The following is a 19,635-nucleotide window of genomic DNA, read 5'->3' as shown; positions in this document are numbered from 1 at the left end:
CAAGATTGCCAGATCTGTGTTTGCTGCAATCGATCTGTAAATTACTGAAAAAGATCTGTAATGTATGGGCACAGATTGCTCGATTGGGAAATCCTAAGATCGGGCAATAAATCTTCAAATTGTTCAATTGTGGTTTTCAGATTGCTGATGTATGGGGGCCTTAAGACGCGCTGGGCAGAGGCTCATTGGCTGACACACTCCAGAGCAGGATTTGAGGACTAAAGGTGCCCATTCATCATCAATCTGAAAACCGCAATTGAACAATTTGAAGATTTATTGCCCGATCTTAGGATTTCCCAATCGAGCAATCTGTGCCCATACATTACAGATCTTTTTCAGTGATTTGCAGATCGATTGCAGCAAACACAGATCTGGCAATCTTGAAAGGCCCATCATTTTGCTAGAAACGGTCTGCAAATCTGCTGATCATGTCCATACACTAGAAATTTACAGCCCCAATCGATCTGTGAAATCCAACATGTTTGACAATCTGATTTAGCAATTCCAATCTGCGATCTGTGAAGCCCATACATTGTAGATTTTTATACACAATCAATTGCAAATTGCTTGAATTGCCACAATCGATTGCTGATGTACGGGGCATTGCCGCCTGTGGCAAGTTGTTGCTTTGCAGGCTGCCCCAGGCGATGATTGGTTGATCTGCGGCGCACTCCTGTGGGACCTGGTCATTTTTAAAAACCGGGTCCCTCACCTCCTGTATCTCGTAAAAATACAGCACGTATTTTGCGATCACTGTGTATTTCATTATGGTTTTCAGATGTTATTAGAAAACAGTCTGCTCAGTTCTCTAGTGTGTTCTAATGCATCTCACCATTGTCCCAAAGGAACCCCTGTGTCACCAGTCACCATGCATACATTGGCTTTGATGGAATGATCAGGCATGCAGCAGGGGGACTGCAGGTAACAGCCCCTACAGGTGGCCAAGGAGCCAGCGCAGACTTCACCAGATGCTCACATTTTTATTTCACTTTCTATAAATTAGCCACAAAATATAAATAAAAAACCGGGGTACTAGTTGAAGGTTACAGTTCAGCTGGGTTGATAAAGCTTTAATCACAATGTTATGCAACACGAATGTGGGTTTCTCTTGTTTTTTTTAGGGGCTAAATGGAGAAATGAGGCGTCCAGAAGGCAGTGTCCTTCAGCTGGACTTAGAAAAGTGGATTGAACCGTGAGTACCAAAAATCCAGTTGTTTTCTCCTCTTCCATCTGGGGGAAACTGCTCACTATGGGGACATTCCAAAGCCATTTCCAGGGTAAGGTATGTTCAGCAAATACTGACCTAACATTTTTCTTTTAAAACCAGCATCTACTGATGCAAAGCTCGGAAACGGATAGACATGAGTGAATGTGTGGGCTGGCAAGCGGATGCTGACACACCTGCTCGGCTGAGATTCCATATGTGATGGAAAGGTCAGATATCTGGGTAGGGGTATGTTGCCCTGACATAGTATAAGCTTGCTGAATAGTTAACCTAATCCACCCGTTTATAACCTGTTTCGAGGCCAATCCTTCCACTGTGCTTCATAGAATACACACACCCTGTGTTAAGCAGTCTGGCTGTTCTCTCTATGTAAGGCTTCAAAGCTCTCTCCATCTCCAGCAGGATGAGCTGGCTATTCTCATTGGAAGACTCTGTAGAGCGTGAGTGCCGATCGGTGCACAGCTTTGCGACCACTCTTTCGATGCAATGTTTTCATCGACTTCACTCGTGTTCGGGAATCCCAACCACAGTGCCGAAACGAGCGTACACACCTATACAATGAAAGTTGCAACCTTCGATCCCTGTCTGCCCAAAATATTGAAAGAACAGATTGTGCCACCGTACACACTCCCGATTTCAGGCTACACTTGCAGCAGATTTAAACAGAATTAGCATACTGAGCTGGGAAAGGGTGCGATTACAGAATTTAAACATACAGGAAGAGAACTGGAAGCATTGAGCTGCTGGGACGAGACACCTATTCGCATATACGCCAGTGATACAGGAGATTGTTGTAAAAACCACTCAGAGGACTTCACAGGTTTTATTATGCATGCCCCCAGAGGAGTCGCTGCTGATGGGCGCCGGTCTGAGGAACTGTCAAAAGGTGCGTACAAACTTCACTTTTGGTGCGATATGTCCCAGTCGAGAGTTCAAAATTGCTCCCGTGCGAAGCCGGGGCGGGTCGCTACTTCAATATATTATAGAGCACTCTTGGTGGACACTGGCGTTTACAAAATGCATAGATGGAGGACCAAACAACTGCTAGTAGTACCAAACACATTTATTATTTCCAGGTGTAGATGACACACCTTTATACATCTTATTCCTAGCAAGAATGATCACAAAACAGGGGTGGAGATTTCTTTGACTCTATCCTAGAGTGAGAACTTATCTCCTCCGTTTTGGAACACATATAGGGTGTTGAATATTAATAGAACTACTACAGAATAAAGTTTTCTTAGTTGTTTCTTCTGATTCAGTTCTATTTTCTTTTGAATCACAGTCCCTGTGTCCAAAGATGCCGGACTGCTGCTTCCCAACCTGGAAGACTTACAACTGTTGTGAGAAGTATATATTTGAATATGGAGAAAAGTCTACCTTTGTTAAAAAATTCTCCTCTCTCAACCACCATCTGAGGGATCACTGTGCTTAGAGAGGGGTTGGATATGAAATACCGGCGGCTGAATCCAGACGCTGGACGCTCGAAGGTGCAGAATCCCGTCAGCGGCAGTAGGTAACCAAACCCTCACCCTCACAACCCTAACCCTCCATTAGTGGTGCTAACCTCCGTGGGGGGTGCCTAACCCTAACCTCCCCTTCCCACCCTCTTAAAACAAATTCTCCTGGGGCGGTGCCTAACCCTAACCCACAATGGGGGTGCCTAACCCCAATCTCTCCACAGGGGTCCCTAAACCTAACCCCCCCTTCCCCAGGCTAACGTGCATACTTACCGCGGCCTTAGTTCGGGATTCCGGCAGTATCCTGATCCACTTCGCGATAGCGGCATCGGCATATTGACGGCTGGCATCCCGTCCTCCAGCATATTCACTACATCCCCTTAGAGAGAATTTGAATATCTGTAGGTGTAGACGATGGTTGGATCCTGACCAGTTCTTGAGAAGTCTGCCGTACTGAACGGTCCTGTAAGCAAAGACCATCTATCCTAGTAGTCTCATACAGGTAAGCATTGTAGATTATCCCTCTTATCACTAATTTATGCAGTTCATTGACCTTTTCTTCTCGAAGTAAAACACACTTGTGTCCAGCATAACCTCTAGAAAACACATTGACTGGGAAACAATGTTGTATTGAGTGTACTATGACATCCAACCATAGGACTCCAAAACTGCTGCCGCTGATACTTCCTCCAGTAGTGAAGGGGAACTGACTGATTATAAGGGTCGTGGTATGACTTGTTGACCGTTTTATCGACAGTCATGTCTACAGGGATATGTCGACATGGTGAAATGTCGACAAACCACCCCTGGTGGATCAGTGGTCCCTTACCTTCTCTGGCGGCAGCTCTTTCTTCCCGATCCCAGCAGACATGTGACAGTCACTTCCGGTGAGTACCTGTGATGCTCCAATGTTCCAGTATGTATTTCTCCCCTTACCCCTAACCTCCCTCCTAGCAGCCTAGCTAACCAACCCGGCGGAGCCTAACCCTAACAGTCAACATATCGACGTTTCACATGGCGACAGTACCGATGTCGATATTGTGAACATTGTCATTATGAGAATGCAGACATGTTGCCTATTGACCGTTTACATTATAAATGTTGACATTATAAATGCTGAAATGGTTACAGTCTACCTTCTGACCAGATACCGATTAAAAAATAGTCTACATAGGGGATAGAGTTTTTCCCTAGTTACTAAGGGTTTCTGCAGATCCTTGCTGCCATTACCTTTGTACACTCCCTTGGTGCCACGGCTAGTCCCTAAGAAGAGCCCCGAATTGAAAATTAATCTCCTTTATAATCGAAGAGGCCGATATTTTTACTTTATCGGAATTGTGGATAACATCCCATATGTCTAGAGAAGATGGGAAATCTTCCCTACTGCCGATTACCGATATTAATAGTCCCATCTTGAATAGGCTTAGTCAAAGCCTTTTTTTTTTTTTTTTTAAGACTAAGGGACGGCTTCAGAGATGTACATTAATCCGATGATAAAAGGACATCTGGAATGGTTAGGGATCTGCACCTGTGCAAGACACGTTCTTCGCATTACGCTCGCAGACCCCTCCCTGCCCCCCAAGCCGCAGCATGATTGAGCAGCCTTTTAAGGAACCAGCACCCGGTCAGGCTGCGGGAAGCTTCAGCTCCCATATCCTGACCAACAGAGAAACTACCTGACACCTCCTTCTGCATTTGCATTAAGATGGATGGAACTGCAAAACTGCTCGTGTACGGCTCTGCTATTCCGTCCATCTGTGAATCAGGCCCTAAGTTTAAAAAGTGTTGTCTGGCTTTTGTACCAAGAATAGACTGGACTAAAACCTCTGATCCATTTCATATGTGGGAAACTGGGAGAATACTCCTGAAGCCACCAGGGAGGCTGTAGACTGAGAAAGAGCAAATCTTTTTATACTGTCCCCAGAAACTTCTTTAGAAGAGAACTTATGGGTAGGGATGGCCTTTAAGACCCATGCCGGTCACAAAATAGATCTCCGGATGAAATAGGGTAAGAATAGGAAATTATCTTGGCAACCAAAAATCTTTATCCGGTTTAAGCCAAAATTCTCCTATTAATTCCGACAACTGGGAAACTGGAAAAGAACAATTTTCTTTATTTTCCTCTTTTTTTCTTCTTAAATAAGCCTGAGGATGACCTCGGTTCTCCGCTCTCAGTCAAGTGTAAGTTGTTGGACTGCCAATACCTGGTCTCCCACATAACAGAAATCTCTAAGTCAGAACCCTCTTCTATGTCAGCTGGACGTGCACCATGGCTCTTCTACCATGCCGAACCCCTGGCATGAGAATCAGTCTGCCCACAAGAGGCCTGGAACTCACACTTATCAGACACTAGAATTGTGGAGCAGTCATTTGCAGAGTCACTAGTGACTGCAGTTTTTTTCCCCTTTCTCTCTTTCCCTGCTCTTCCCCCTTTCCTCCCGTCACCCCCATGTTCTTCTTCCTTTCCTCCCCTCTCACCCTGTATTTTCCCCTATTCCTACCTCTTTCCTCCCCTTACCTTCCATCTATCCCCTTTCATTACCTCTATACATAGGTGACTGTTTTTAGCCAGGATGGAGTATCTACAGTATTTTTCATATGGACATCTCAACAGACCTGATTTACTAGCCACATGGAGTTATGTTATTCTTGTGGACATCTCAACAGCCAGTTATTAGCCAGGATGGAGTCCTCTATTCCCCTCTCCTAAAGGGTAGAGATGGACTTTCCCACAGGATATGTGGTGCCGCCACTGGAGCCCACCCCTGGATAGGCTGTCTGAACTCTCCCAGTGTTTAAAATCAGTACAGAAAACGTCTCCCCCTTACTGCCGCCTCTGGACCTCTGTCCCCCTCCTATAGACCACAAGAGCAAGCGGCCGAGCTGTGAAACATGTGGCCATATTCCTTAGTGAGACTCATTCTGTTTTTACCATTTTATGTTTTATATTTTTCTGTAAGTTGATTCACATTTTTGTTATTTATGATCTGACTTTTTAGTGCCAACAGCTTAGTTAAATTATTTTGCTTTATTAAAGGAGTTATTGCCTGTTATAGGAACTGTGTTCCATGACACTTATATCTTATATACTACGTAATTTAAATGAAAATAAATTTCTTTCACATCTAAACTGTTGTAGAGGACAATTCTCCTTTCCGTGTGTGCCCAGCTCACGTACAGTGAGTAAATAAGGAGGTTGCTCATTGGACAGCAAAGTCCTTGTCATACAGGTTATCATTTGTCCACATGTAAGGTGTTTACTCAAAGTTACATCAACATACACTAAAGCCAGCACCAGAGATTATCGTGTATTGTATATAGTCTTATATTACCCTGCTGTGCAGGCTGAGGATAAACCTAATGCTGGATACACACTACATCGACCTATCAGACGATTGGTAAGTGCATATACAAACCTACCAGTTGTCCACCCAATGTGTTAGGACTAACGTCACAACTGAGTGGGCATTTAAATTTGCCCGCCCATTTGAGCTGTCACTCACTGCCGGGTCTCTGCAGCATGTGTACAGGCGGTCGGCAGGTTGCCCGTACACACCTGTAGATGACCGATATATCTGCTGTGCTGCCGATGCGATATGTCTGAACAATGACGTTCACAGACCTATCAGGGCAACGTGCTCACGATATATCACTCGTTCGATTGAACGGCTGATATATCGCCCAGTGTGTACCCAGTTTAAAGGAATATTCTTCCTGCCTACAATCCTCCAGGCATTCTAGGCCTGATTCAGACCCGGTCGTAAGCGCTGAGCGCTCGCAACTGGGTCGATGGTGGCCCAGAGCGCATGACTGAGCCGGCTCCGTCGTGCGCATGCGCGAGACCCGGATAGCAATGGGCAATCCGTCGCTCCAGGTCTCGCACCAAAGGGGGCGTGCTGTCGATATTGAGTGACAGCACACCCCCTTTGGTGGGCGGGTCGGGGGGGTGGCTGCCCAGACGGAGGCTCTATAAAAGAAAAAAAAGAAAAAGCCCTGATTCAGAGCGTGCGCTCTGTCAGAGCGTCTGGCTCGGAATCAGGGCCTCTGTTCCTACTGCACCTGACCATGTTCCCAAGAGACGTCATATTCAGTTATGTTCCACATCCTGTGCCATATTATCCATGGCAAGAGAGTCACCGAGCACATAAACAGGGACTAGAAAACAGGTACATACTAAGTGTAGTGCTATATTAACAGGAGCACTAATGCTAAATTAGCTGCCTTTTAGAGAACTGATTCAAACTCTCACATATGAATATATACAGTACACGTTCTTTTACATTTGTTTCCCAGATGAATGGATAGTTATGAGGTTTACTTGAAATTAGATGGTCTGTATAAAGGATCAATGTCTCCAACATTCAGACTAAATACTTTTCTGCATTTCCTCCCCTTGTCACGGTCAGTTGCCTTTCCAGTTAACAGAAGCAGCCCTTAGGGAGCACTGGTGATCGTCATACCTGGGTGCTTTGTAGGAAGCGTAGCTGTATGTGAGGCATACCTGTCTTCAGAACAGGGGAGGACAAGCCATGGAGTTTTATAAACACGCCCTGGGGGGCTACCCCACGGTTTTACACAATACACAGACTGTTGGGCATAACAATCACTTAATCCAGCTAACATGGCAAAATAATGAGAGTCATCGCTTTGCCACACTGTGGCTCCTTAAGCTGGGTACACACTAGACGATATGTCACCCGATCTCGCGGATTGGGCCGACATATCGTCCACATCCAACAGTGGGTCATCCATTGGGGTCGTTCCACCGTCCTGCACGTAGAGCCGATGGAACGAAGCAGATGCCGGCATAGTGGACGGAGTTGGTGCCCAACATATCGGGCGGGCACCGCACTGTGCAGGGCGTACTGCCCACCCCATATATATATATTGCGCGGTCGGCAGTAGCATCGTTGGGTGCACACATCGGCAAGTGTGTACCCAGCTTTAGATCAGGTCACCTACAACAATGAGGCAGTAATTGAATTTATAAGAATTAAAGTGACAACATGTCGTCACACAAAGTGCCTCGTATGCAATGGAAGTCATTAGCTGCTCTATAGCCAATAATCCATACAGAGCTGTAATTACTGGGAGCAGATGCTGTGTACACTGGGAGAATGCGGTTGGTATCGCAAAATAAAACCGGACAGATGCAGGCTATGAAAACACAGAAGAGTAGACCTTAGTTTGCACAGTCACTGTAGTAGGCGCCTGTGGTCTCACCTTTTCTGGATCCACTTTATCGTACAACTTCAATACGTATAAAACTCGCTCGGAAATGCCCTCCAGGGTGAGGGGAGGCGCTCCGCTGTACTGGCGACATGGCTGAAATAAGGAGTCGGACACCTGCACGAAGACATGAGGTGAAGGGGAGATTTAGTTGTATACAAGGTGGAACAAAACTATGTGATTACATTATAGAGAACAAACAGCCCACTATCCTAAATGGCCATTTGGGATAATCACATGGGAATTCATGCATTGGTATGCTTTATTCAGGTGTAATAATTCTACAAGCACACACATACCTACTCACACAAAGCCATGTGGTATTTTAACTAAACTTTGTGATTCTAGAATGATTCATGTAAAAATAGTGAGGCTGTAATCTCATGAAAATGTCCACATCCTCTGACTATATGACTGTTTCATGTAATAGCCAATATACATTATATATAGGTGAGAAATACAACAGTGTGAGTGAGTGCAGCCCTGGTACCATGTGAGGGATAATTTTGTTAGGGTAAGTTTGAACACCAAATTCTTATTGTTACAATGGACCTTCCTACTGCGGATTCTCCACTCACTGGGGAACAGTGACTCAGACGGTCTATCTCTGGCAACCTATATAGCTCTTACTGAAGGCTTTTCACTGTCACTTTATTCCCAGATATACTCTTTTGGTGGGTGATGAGCCGGTCTCCAAAGTAGCAACTTTAATATCCACCTGTTCAGGACATTTATCTGTACCACACACATGCGATCTGCACGCGATCAGCCGATGTGTACGATTTCCCTTGAAACTCTCCCCGGCAGATCTGCACACTGTCTGTACACGATTTGGTGTCCAATCTTCATATGATCTCTCCTGCATCCAGACTTTCACAGTGCATCGTGTACTAGACTGTAAGATCTGCCCTACTGCATGGCAGATCTGACGATGCGATGTGCTACCAGCAGGGACATGCATCGCATTGTGAGTGGGGACTCATGATTTACTCAGGATTTGGCCATATTTTACACGATCTGTCGTTCCAATGTGTCAGAATCGTCCAGATCGGGTAAAATATCACTATTGCTGGCCACACACACACAGCGATATTTTACCCGATTTGGCTGATTCCGACACATTGGAACGACAGATTGTGTAATATATGGCCAAATCCTGAGTAAATTGTGAGTCCCCACTCACGATCACGATGCGCGTCCGCGCTGGTCGCACATCGCATCATCAGATCTGCCTTGCAGTAGGGCAGATCTGACGATCTAGGAGGCGATGCACTGTGACAGTCTGGATGCAGGAGAGATCGTATGAAGATTGGACACCAAATCGTGTACAGACAGTGTGCAGAGCTGCAGGGAGAGTTTCAAGGGAAATCGTACACATCGGCTCATCGTGTGCAGATCGCTATGTCTGTGGCCAGCTTATGTGTATGGCCAGCTACCGTTCAAAAAATATGTATTTGCCTAATCAAATAATATGCAGTTTTATCCACTCAGACCAAACTGGTTCAATGGCCTAATGCGTTAGAGATATTAGGTATGTCTCTCTCTAAAGGTGACGTAAATGCAGATCATGACACTGGACTGAGTTGTGTAAGAGGATCAATATTCACACATAGGTGGCCAAATGGTACTAGAATTGTATCCCCATACTAGATCTTCAATTGAATTGGCCACATCACTTACAACTTCAGAGGATAAGACACAAGCCCATAGCTACTAAATTCCCAATGCCTGATAGCAACCCTCTAGTATCAATGGCTACAATACGGCAGGATTACTGAAGCACTCAATGCTGAAAAGAACAGATTAGCTCTGTTCCATCTACATTTGGATGTTAGTTAAAGCTTCTATTGTTTTTTTGTTAAGACAACGTATGATCAGTCCAATGGTATGTACTCCTTAGTTGCTTTAAGGACAGACATGTGCTCGCTGTGTGGCCTGATTTTGTCAGTATAAAAAACCCACTGCCAACCTAATGCTTTAGAGGGTCTTTCACTGACCACAAACAGGTGGATTCTGACACTCAGTCTAAGCACTGCGCAAGAAGATCACTTTCAAATTTGATCAAATGAGATTCCTTCCAATCTGGACTTTTTGTGATTGGGATAAATGACTCCAGAAACTGGTGATTGCACAGGTATGTAGTGATCATCCTCAAAATACAATTACATACATGCCCATTCCCACATCTAACATTCAATTGAATGCAATGTGAATAGAGGCAGGAAGGAGTTCCCAGAGCTATTCAACAGTTTCCCCTGCAATGGGGACTTTAGTCGGAAGATACCAGTTAGCGTGCCTTAAGCCGGGTGTTTAGGTGCGCTTACCTGCATTTTCCGATTTAAGTGCCAGCCACGTTGTTCTTAGCGCTGCGCTAAGCTCAGGAGGGTGCGAGAATAATCCTTTAGTCGTGCTAACAGTCAATTGAATAGCTCCGGGAACCCCTTCCCGATGCTGTTCATGTCACACTCAATTGAAAAGCCCCTAAAGCTTTGGAGTTAAGCTCAATTACTTTCATTGCTGCAAGTGTTCACTCAGTACCTTTAAAGATGATTTTTAAAGTAGTTAACTCTGAACTCAATCGTGGGTGCGAATCATCACATCAACGGCCGCACTTGACGACAGCCTGAATTCGCTCAAAACTGTTCACAACCCCATACAGGTACGTGCAAAATTGAGCGAATTCAGCCTAAAAGAGGGCCGTGAGATGTGGCACCGTTGGCGGCATTTGAACGCTGTGGCAACGGCAAAACGCATCCGATTCACACCCCTCATGGCTAATTGTATTGCCCCCCCATGTATTCATATAACATTGTGTACTCTCTACTTAACTTCTAAGTTGTCGATTCAATTAGTAGCGACACATTTGTGCACATCAGCCGCACTTACGGGAGACCCTAAATTGCGTATTTTAATGCATACCCCTATAGGAGCTATGAACAAACTCACAATTAACGGGTGAACTAGAGTGATTTGGGGGTGACAATGGGTGCCGACATCCAAATGACATCCCGGTCGTCGTCACAGATTGCCCCCCTGCTTGAATCTACCGTGTCCTGAACAATCTATCTTGGGGTATTTATTCCCTGCACACATCTTTACAGGTTAAAAATAATACCCACCAGCACCACCATACAAACCCTATGTCCATATCCTAATGCACTAGCATGTCTATTTCTGCATCTATTCAGTATATTGGGCTCATTCACACATCACAGTTTTTCAACCACAGTATAAGAGATGTATGACTTGGTGCAGGTATACACTGACTCTCTAATATTAACCAATGAAAACCATGTGTGTTGCACTGGGCAGGAGCCCTCACACGTGTGACACCCAGCAGCATGCAATGAATAACCTGCTGTCTGACTCCCTAGCTGCTGGGACCACACAGGAGAGAGCATGCTGGGAGTTGTAGTTGGGTAGGGAGGACTATAGCAAGCTGTAGTGTAAGTCAGTACATGCTGGGACTTGTAGTACCACAAGAGCTGCGCACCAACAGATGGCCAGAGCAGAATGAGACACACAGACAAGCATGATGTACCCGTATGTATGGGCACCCCCCGCACTTAGAGAAGCCCCCACCCCACCGTGTCTGCGGTATACCTGTGTGGCGAGAACCGGGGCGCCGGTGGAAGAGGGCCTGGCCAGGGAGGAACGCTGCCTGCAGACCGTGCTGGTGCTCAGGGCCGGTAGGGTGCGACGGGGGAGGGGACGGAGCGCTGAGCGGACACACACACAGAGGGCACGGGACGCCATGGCTGCTGCTGACAGCGGGCTACCCACTCTGCACCGCGGCACGGGCTGCGCTCACGGAGACTTCCGGAAGAGAGGGCTAGAGCGGCCTGGCTGTGACCATAGAGATGTGCGCGGGGGGTGGGTGGGAATAGATTATCCGCACAGTGGAGGGATAATAACGGAGTAAAGAGCCGGATTGAAGGCGCTGGTGACATAAATCCGGGCAGGTGCTCGTCACGTTATCGAGCTCATCCGTGGTAACAAATCTAAGCGGAAAATATTTCCCTCTGATGGATTCACGCCTCCATCTTGGTACACCCAAAGGATGGGATCAAGCGCCATCTTGGTGCACCCAAAGAGGACAGAGGGGAAGGTTACGGGGTGCCATTGAGGCTGTCACATGGCTTCGTTATTACCAGTCTCTGTAATGTTGTTATATATAGAAATATCTATTCTTTTACAGGCAACTATGCAATAATATGTGTGTACACACACACACGCAAAATTCATAGAAACATTTATGTTTAGATCTAGCCATATAATAAGGGCAGGAGTAAGTACTGATAATGTTGGATAAATCTGATTTGTCTTTATTTTTTTTCCCCTGTAGGAGCCATTTCTTATAATGCCTCAGGGAGCTCTGCCTAACCATTAGTGCATGATTCCAATTATTTCATTACTATCAGAGGTATCTATTAGATCCATCATAAGTGGAGGGTAATTTATGTGAACAGACATTTAAGGCCAGTTTATTTCCTAATTTAAGTATCATTTATTAGGCTCCAGGTCATTTGGGTAACAGTTTGCTTAGCCAAACAGAAGGACTAGAGAAGGATACAAAATCTGGTTTTCCATAGACTGTAAGGTTGCAAAGGGGGGCCCTCTTATCTCTCTGTCATTACTAGGGATGGCCATCTGTGGGCTGCTCATTGATGGTTCCATTGGTGATTACCATCAATGGTTTGCACCCCTCGATGGCCACCACTGCTGGGGAGAGAATGCTTTTGTTATGGTTGGAGTTCCACACCTAGAAATATCCTGTTTTCATCCTGCTTGTGGGGGCAACCAGCTATGTAATTTATTCAAAGGTGTGCAGAACAATTTGTCATATATATATATATATATATACACACACACACACCCCCCCCCCCCCCCTCCCCAGTAAAAATTCTGCAGTTGTCACCGACTCCCCAATAACCTGAGCAACAGAGGAGGATGAGGGGTGTGTGTAAGGCGAGGATGCCCAGGCTCCCCAATAACCTGAGGAACAGGGGCGTGTGTAAGTGGAGGATGCCCAGGCTCCCCAATAACCTAAGGAACATAGGAGGAACAGGGGTGTGTGTAAGTGGAGGATGCCCAGGCTCCCCAATAACCTGAAGAACGGGTGTGTGTAAGGGGAGGATGCCCAGGCTCCCCAATAACCTGAGGAACGGGTGTGTGTAAGGCGAGGATGCCCAGGCTCCCCAATAACCTGAAGAACAGGGGTGTGTGTAAGGCGAGGATGCCCAGGCTCCCCAATAACCTGAAGAACAGGGGTGTGTGTAAGGCGAGGATGCCCAGGCTCCCCAATAACATGAAGAACAGGGGTGTGTGTAAGGCGAGGATGCCCAGGCTCCCCAATAACGTGAGGAACAGAGGTGTGTGTAAGGCGAGAATGCCCAGGCTCCCCAATAACCTGAGGAACAGGGGTGTGAGTAAGGGGAGGATGCCTAGGCTCCCCAATAACCTGAGGAACAGAGGAGGAACAGGGGTGTGTGTAAGGGGAGGATGCCCAGGCTCCCCAATAACATGAAGAACAGGGGTGTGTGTAAGGCGAGGATGCCCAGGCTCCCCAATAACGTGAGGAACAGAGGTGTGTGTAAGGCGAGAATGCCCAGGCTCCCCAATAACCTGAGGAACAGGGGTGTGAGTAAGGGGAGGATGCCTAGGCTCCCCAATAACCTGAGGAACAGAGGAGGAACAGGGGTGTGTGTAAGGGGAGGATGCCCAGGCTCCCCAATAACCTGAGGAACAGAGGAGGAACAGGGGTGTGTGTAAGGCGAGGATGCCCAGGCTCCCCAATAACCTGAAGAACAGGGGTGTGTGTAAGGCGAGGATGCCCAGGCTCCCCAATAACCTGAGGAACAGGGGTGTGTGTAAGGGGAGGATGCCCAGGCTCCCTAATAACCTGAGGAACGGGGGGGTGTAAGGCGAGGATGCCCAGGCTCCCAATAACATGAAGAACAGGGGTGTGTGTAAGGGGAGGATGCCCAGGCTCCCCAATAACCTGAGGAACAGGGGTGTGTGTAAGGCGAGGATGCCCAGGCTCCCCAATAACCTGAGGAACAGGGGTGCAAGGGGAGGATGCCCAGGCTCCCCAATAACCTGAGGAACAGGGGTGTGTGTAAGTGGAGGATGCCCAGGCTCCCCAATAACCTAAAGAACAGGGGGGGTGTAAGGGGATGATGCCCAGGCTCCCCAATAACCTGAGCAACAGAGGAGAAACAGGGGTGTGTGTAAGGGGAGGATGCCCAGGCTCCCTAATAACCTGAAGAACAGGGGTGTGTGTAAGGCGAGGATGCCCAGTATCCCCAATAACCTGAGGAACAGAGGAGGAACAGGGGTGTGTGTAAAGGGAGAAGGCCCAGGCTCCCCAATAACCTGAGCAACAGAGGGGGAACAGGGGTGTGTGTAAGGGGAGGATGCCCAGGCTCCCTAATAACCTGAAGAACAGGGGTGTGTGTAAGGCGAGGATGCCCAGTATCCCCAATAACCTGAGGAACAGAGGAGGAACAGGGGTGTGTGTAAGGGGAGAAGGCCCAGGCTCCCCAATAACCTGAGCAACAGAGGGGGAACAGGGGTGTGTGTAAGGGGAGGATGCCCAGGCTCCCTAATAACCTGAAGAACAGGGGTGTGTGTAAGGCGAGGATGCCCAGTATCCCCAATAACCTGAGGAACAGAGGAGGAACAGGGGTGTGTGTAAGGTGAGGATGCCCAGGCTCCCCAATAACCTGAGGAACAGAGGAGGAACAGGGGTGTGTGTAAGGCGAGGATGCCCAGGCTGCGAGTATCACTCCCCTCAGCATCACTGAGTCTACATCTGATACTGTGGCTTACAGACAGCTCCAATTCCACTTATGGGTGTCATATAAAAGCATGTGTCTCCAGCAGTCATAGAAATCAATGCACTAGCCATCAATAGTTCCCACTAATCTCCATAAGGGGCATATTTACTATAAGATGCGACGTGCCCCCAAATATTAATTATCCTTATCGCCGCAAATCACTGCAACAAGGATTCTTTTTCCACTAAACTGTATCAGTTTAAATCCCCTGGACATGGGCTCCAATAATAGCCTGTCACAGCGATCAGGAAACAGTATAGTGATCACATATGGAATCACATTACTTCTACCTATGGACACCTTGCGGCTAGAGCGCATGTGAGGCTTTCCAGCTGCGCATGTGCAAAAGGCAGCGATGCAGATCCCTATCCGGCAGCACAGCCCCATTGTACTTACTGGGCTGATTGCGTCTGAGGATGATGTTATCCTTTGTGGATCATGTTAAATATCGGCCCCATACAAAACTATGGGGACAGCTGCAGTGGGAGCTGGTGGACAGAATGTAGGAGATATCTCCTGCTTCCTATATTGGCACATACCAGTGACACTTTATTCTGCCATTAATTCAGTGGAAACCGCAGTTATATTTTAAGGGCAGAATTAATAATTAGGCCTGCACATTGTACCTATGCATATGAAATTAATAGTTTTTTTTTGTTGGAGCAATGTGCATGTAGCTTGTACAACTGTTATGGTGTCATATGAGATAATGTGAAAGCCGATGTGCCCAGCTTTAATTGTTTGCATCTATGCTTCCATACGGCAGCAGTATTATGGGATAGGCTGACATGCGGCATTATGTTAGAGCATGGGTCTTCAACCTTGGCCCTCCAGCTGCTGTGGAACTACACATCCCAGCATGCACTGCCACCTTTTTAATATAACAGCATGCTAAAACTATGGCAGTGCATGCTGGGATGTATAGTTCCACAGCAGCTGGAGGGCCAAGGTTGAAGACCCCGTGTTAGAGAGTTGTGTGCAGGAGATGTTCAGGAATTCCTAGAAGGAGAGCCTCACTAAAGCACAGACAGGAATAAGTTACAGCTTCTATACTCTAATTTCCTGTTAATACAGTGCCTTGCAAAAGTATTCACCCCCCTTGGCTTTTTACCTTTTTTGTTACATTACAACCTGTAATTTATTTATTTTTTTAATCTGAATTTGAAGACCAAGGAGCTCTCCAAACAAGTAAGGGACAAAGTTGTTGAGATGTACAATTCTGGGTTGGGTTATAAAAAAATATCCAAATCTTTAATGATCCCCCGGAGCACCATCAAATTCCTCATCATCAAATGGAAAGAACATGGTACCATAACAAACCTGCCTTGAGAGGGCCGCCCACCAAAACTCACAAACCGGGCAAGGAGGGCATTAATTAGAGAGGCAGCAGAGAGACCAAAAGGTAACCCTGAAGGAGCTGCAGAGTTCCACATCAGAGACTGGTGTATCTTTGCATGTGACCACAATAAGCCATACACTCCATAGAGCTGGGCTTTTTTTATGGAAGAGTGGCCAGAAAAACGCCATTACTTAGTGATAAAAATAAGGACACGCTTTGAGTTTGCCAAAAGGCATGTGGGCGACTCCCACATGGAGGAAGGTGCTCTGGTCAGATGAGACTAAAATTGAACTTTTCGTCCACCAAGGAAAACGCTATGTCTGGTGCAAACCCAGCACATCCCATCACCCTAAGAACACCATCCCCAAAGTGGAACATGGTGGTGGCAGCATCATGCTGTGGGGATGTTTTTCAGCAGCAGGGACTGGGAATCTGATTTGAGTCGAGGGAAAGATGGATGGTGCTAAATACAGGGATATTCTTGAGCAAAACCTGGTTCAGTCTGCCTGTGATTTGAGACTGGGACGAAGTTTCACCTTCCAGCAGGACAATGACCCGAAGCATACTGCTAAAGCAACACTCGAGTGGTTTAAGGGGAAACATTTAAATGTGTTGGAAAGGCCTAGTCAAAGCCTAGATCTCAATCCAATTCAAAATCTGTGGTCAGACTTGAAGATTGCTGTTCACAAGCGTAAACCATCCAACATGAAGGAGCTGGAGCAGTTTTGCCTTGAGGAATGGGCAAAAAACATCCCAACAGTAAAGCATCTTGAGACCATTCATGTGTGGGGTAGCTTCTCAGCCAAGAGAGTGGGCTCACTCACAATTTTGCCTAAGAACACAGCCATGAATGAAGAATGGTACCAAAACATCCTCCAAGAGCAACTTCTCCCAACCATCCAAGAACAGTTTGGTGATGAACAATGCCTTTTCCAGCATGATGAAGCACCTTGCCATAAGGCTAAAGTGATAACTAAGTGGCTCGGGGAACAAAACTTCGAAGTTTTGGGTCAATGGCCAGGAAACTCCCCAGACCTTAATCCCATTGAGAACTTGTGGTCAATCCTCAAGAGGCAGGTGGACAAACAAAAACCTACAAATTCTGACAAACTCCAAGCATTGATTAGGCAAGAATGGGCGGCCATCAGTCAGCATGTGGCCCAGAAGCTGAGTGACAGTATGTCAGGGCGAATTGCAGAGGTCTTGAAAAAGAAGGGTCAACACTGCAAATATTTACTATTTGCATAAACTTAATGTAATTGTAAATAAAAGCCTTCAACACTTATCAAATGCTTGTAATGTTACTTCAGTATACCATAGTAACATCTGACAAACAGGTCTACAAACACTGAAGCAGCAAACTTTGTGAAAACCAATACTTGTGTCATTCTCAAAACTTTTGGCCATGGATGTAGAGCTCCAAAATAAGAGCATAGAGCCCCATCATAGGCGTGTGCAGCTGCTCCTAGAACGTACACGTGTGGCCCTACTCCACAGCATGAAGCCACGTGTACACACAGAGCCTCCCAAGCAGCATGTAGAGCCCTTACACGTCCGTGTAATGTGAAGCTCTCGCATACCCTGCTCCCCTAAGCCACCCCTTATCATCTCTGCAGTGGCCTATCCACCCCGTCCCCCACCACCACGTGTCCCTCCCCACGTGTGAAGCCTCCCCTCCCATATACTGTCACCTCCACTCAGATGCCATCTGTAACAGTATATCTCCACCAGACTAATAACACCCAGTCTGACCTGAAACATCACAGAAGGGGATCTGACCTTCTTGTACCAGGCATCAATAACACCCTGGGGTGGTCTTTATGGCAGCAAGCTCAGGATATTGACACAAACACACTGCCCAGAGGACAAAATGGACATTCGATAAGTAGAGAGGGTGCACTTGTCACCAAAGATAAGTTATGATATCAATTTTACCATTAAAACTGGGTAGAGTTATCAAACTTTGGAGAGAGATAAAGCACCAATCTAATCAGCCTCTAACTGTCATGTTACCAGTTGTGTCTGGGAAATAAAATAAAGATAGTGTCACTAGTTGAAATAGGTGATGCACACAGGTAAGGATATAGATCTAGGTAGGTCATGTATATACAGAGCTAGGAATCTCATGTATAGAGAGGTAAGGATATAGAGCTAGGGAGCTCATGTACAGAGAGGAAAGGATGTAGAGATAGGGATCTCATGTATAGAGAGAAAATTATATAGAGCTAGGGACCTCATGTTCAGAGAGGTAAGGCTATAGAGCTAGGGAGCTCATGTATATAGAGGTAAGGATATAGATCTAGGGAGCTTATGTATAGACAGGTAAGGATATAGATGTAGGGAGCTCATGTATAGAGAGGTAAGGGTATAAGAGCTAGGGAGCTTATGTATAGACAGGTAAGGATATAGAGTTAGGGAGCTCATGTATAGAGATGTAAGGATATAGAGCTAGGGAGCTCATGTATATAGAGGTAAGGGTATAGAGCTAGGGAGCTCATGTATAGAGAGGTAAGGATATAGATCTAGGGAGCTTATGTATAGACAGGTAAGGATATAGATGTAGGGAGCTCATGTATAGAGAGTGTCTGTATGTAGTTCACATGAGTCTTATTTCCCAGAGAAATACACTGGAATTGCATCTTTAGCTGATCCTATTGGAGGCGCTGAGTTACTAAGGACCTGCTCGGAGGAGTCTGGCATATAGATGGGACATGCCAGGGCCAGCTCCAGGGGTCTGAGCACCCTGTGCCGGCCTGGTACGCTGCACGCGACCAAAATTGGGGGCGTGGTCTCATTATCATAGGCCATGCTCCCTACGTGACGTTATTTGGAGACGTTCCTGCATGGCACGTCTCCAAATAAAGTCAGACTGGGGGTAAAGCCCAGCCTTCCGTCACTGGCTGGGGTTCCCCAGCGCGCTGCATCCATTCACACTCAGGGTGTCCGGCACCGCCACACAGCTGCGGCGGTGGGGGTCCCCAACCTCCCGATTTCACCACCCGCGGGCCACTTCATACTGTCCAGCTGAAATCGGGATGTTGGGGAGGGGTGCGCCCTCTATGGGTGGCGCCCCTGTTCGACCGCACTGGTCGAACAACCCTAGAGCCGGCCCTGGGACATGCAGATGTGGGCGCAGGAAGCAATGACATGAGGATTAGAGACCAGACACCTGAGTGACTACGGAGCTCTAATGGTCACAACAAAAGTGCCACCTCCTTAGTCCCAGAACCAGCTCTTTCATTAAATAAACTTTTATGGTTTGCACCTAAAACACCACTTGGTTTTAGCGTAATTCATGTCATACATTAGTGAGAGAGGACAGGATGTACTAACACTAAAATGCAGTCAACCCACAGAAAACTTCTGTTTTTGGAGGGGTGACCGCATCCCCCATATGTATCAAGCTTATACCCAATAGAATAGAATAATTTATTGTCACTACAATATTAAAAAAATGCACAAGTGAAATGACAATGCAGTACATTCACAACTCATGTAAAAAGTTAAAATACACAGTATTAAAGATTCATACTAACAATTACA

At 46.5% G+C, this 19,635-nt stretch overlaps 1 protein-coding gene across 1 annotated transcript in view; it reads right to left on the bottom strand.

Moving 5' to 3' along the window:
* The window catches only part of NDUFAB1 (NADH:ubiquinone oxidoreductase subunit AB1), a 35,081-nt gene extending 23,203 nt beyond the window's left edge, over window positions 1-11,878 (bottom strand). The window contains exons 1-2 of the mRNA XM_088448206.1: window positions 11,518-11,878; window positions 7,909-8,031 (exon numbers count right to left, since the gene is read on the bottom strand). Coding sequence (XP_088304332.1) covers window positions 7,909-8,031; window positions 11,518-11,670 — 276 coding nt within the window. The 5' untranslated portion in view covers window positions 11,671-11,878. The remainder of the gene's footprint in view (window positions 1-7,908; window positions 8,032-11,517) is intronic.
* Between the last annotated feature and the right edge of the window lie 7,757 nt (window positions 11,879-19,635).

Source organism: Taudactylus pleione, unplaced genomic scaffold (assembly GCF_031769625.1).
Source record: "Taudactylus pleione unplaced genomic scaffold, aTauple2 ptg000451l, whole genome shotgun sequence".
NCBI classification, from domain to species: domain Eukaryota; kingdom Metazoa; phylum Chordata; class Amphibia; order Anura; family Myobatrachidae; genus Taudactylus; species Taudactylus pleione.
The sequence above is the reverse complement of the archived record's forward strand: the minus strand, read 5'-3'. Positions and strand labels throughout refer to the sequence as shown.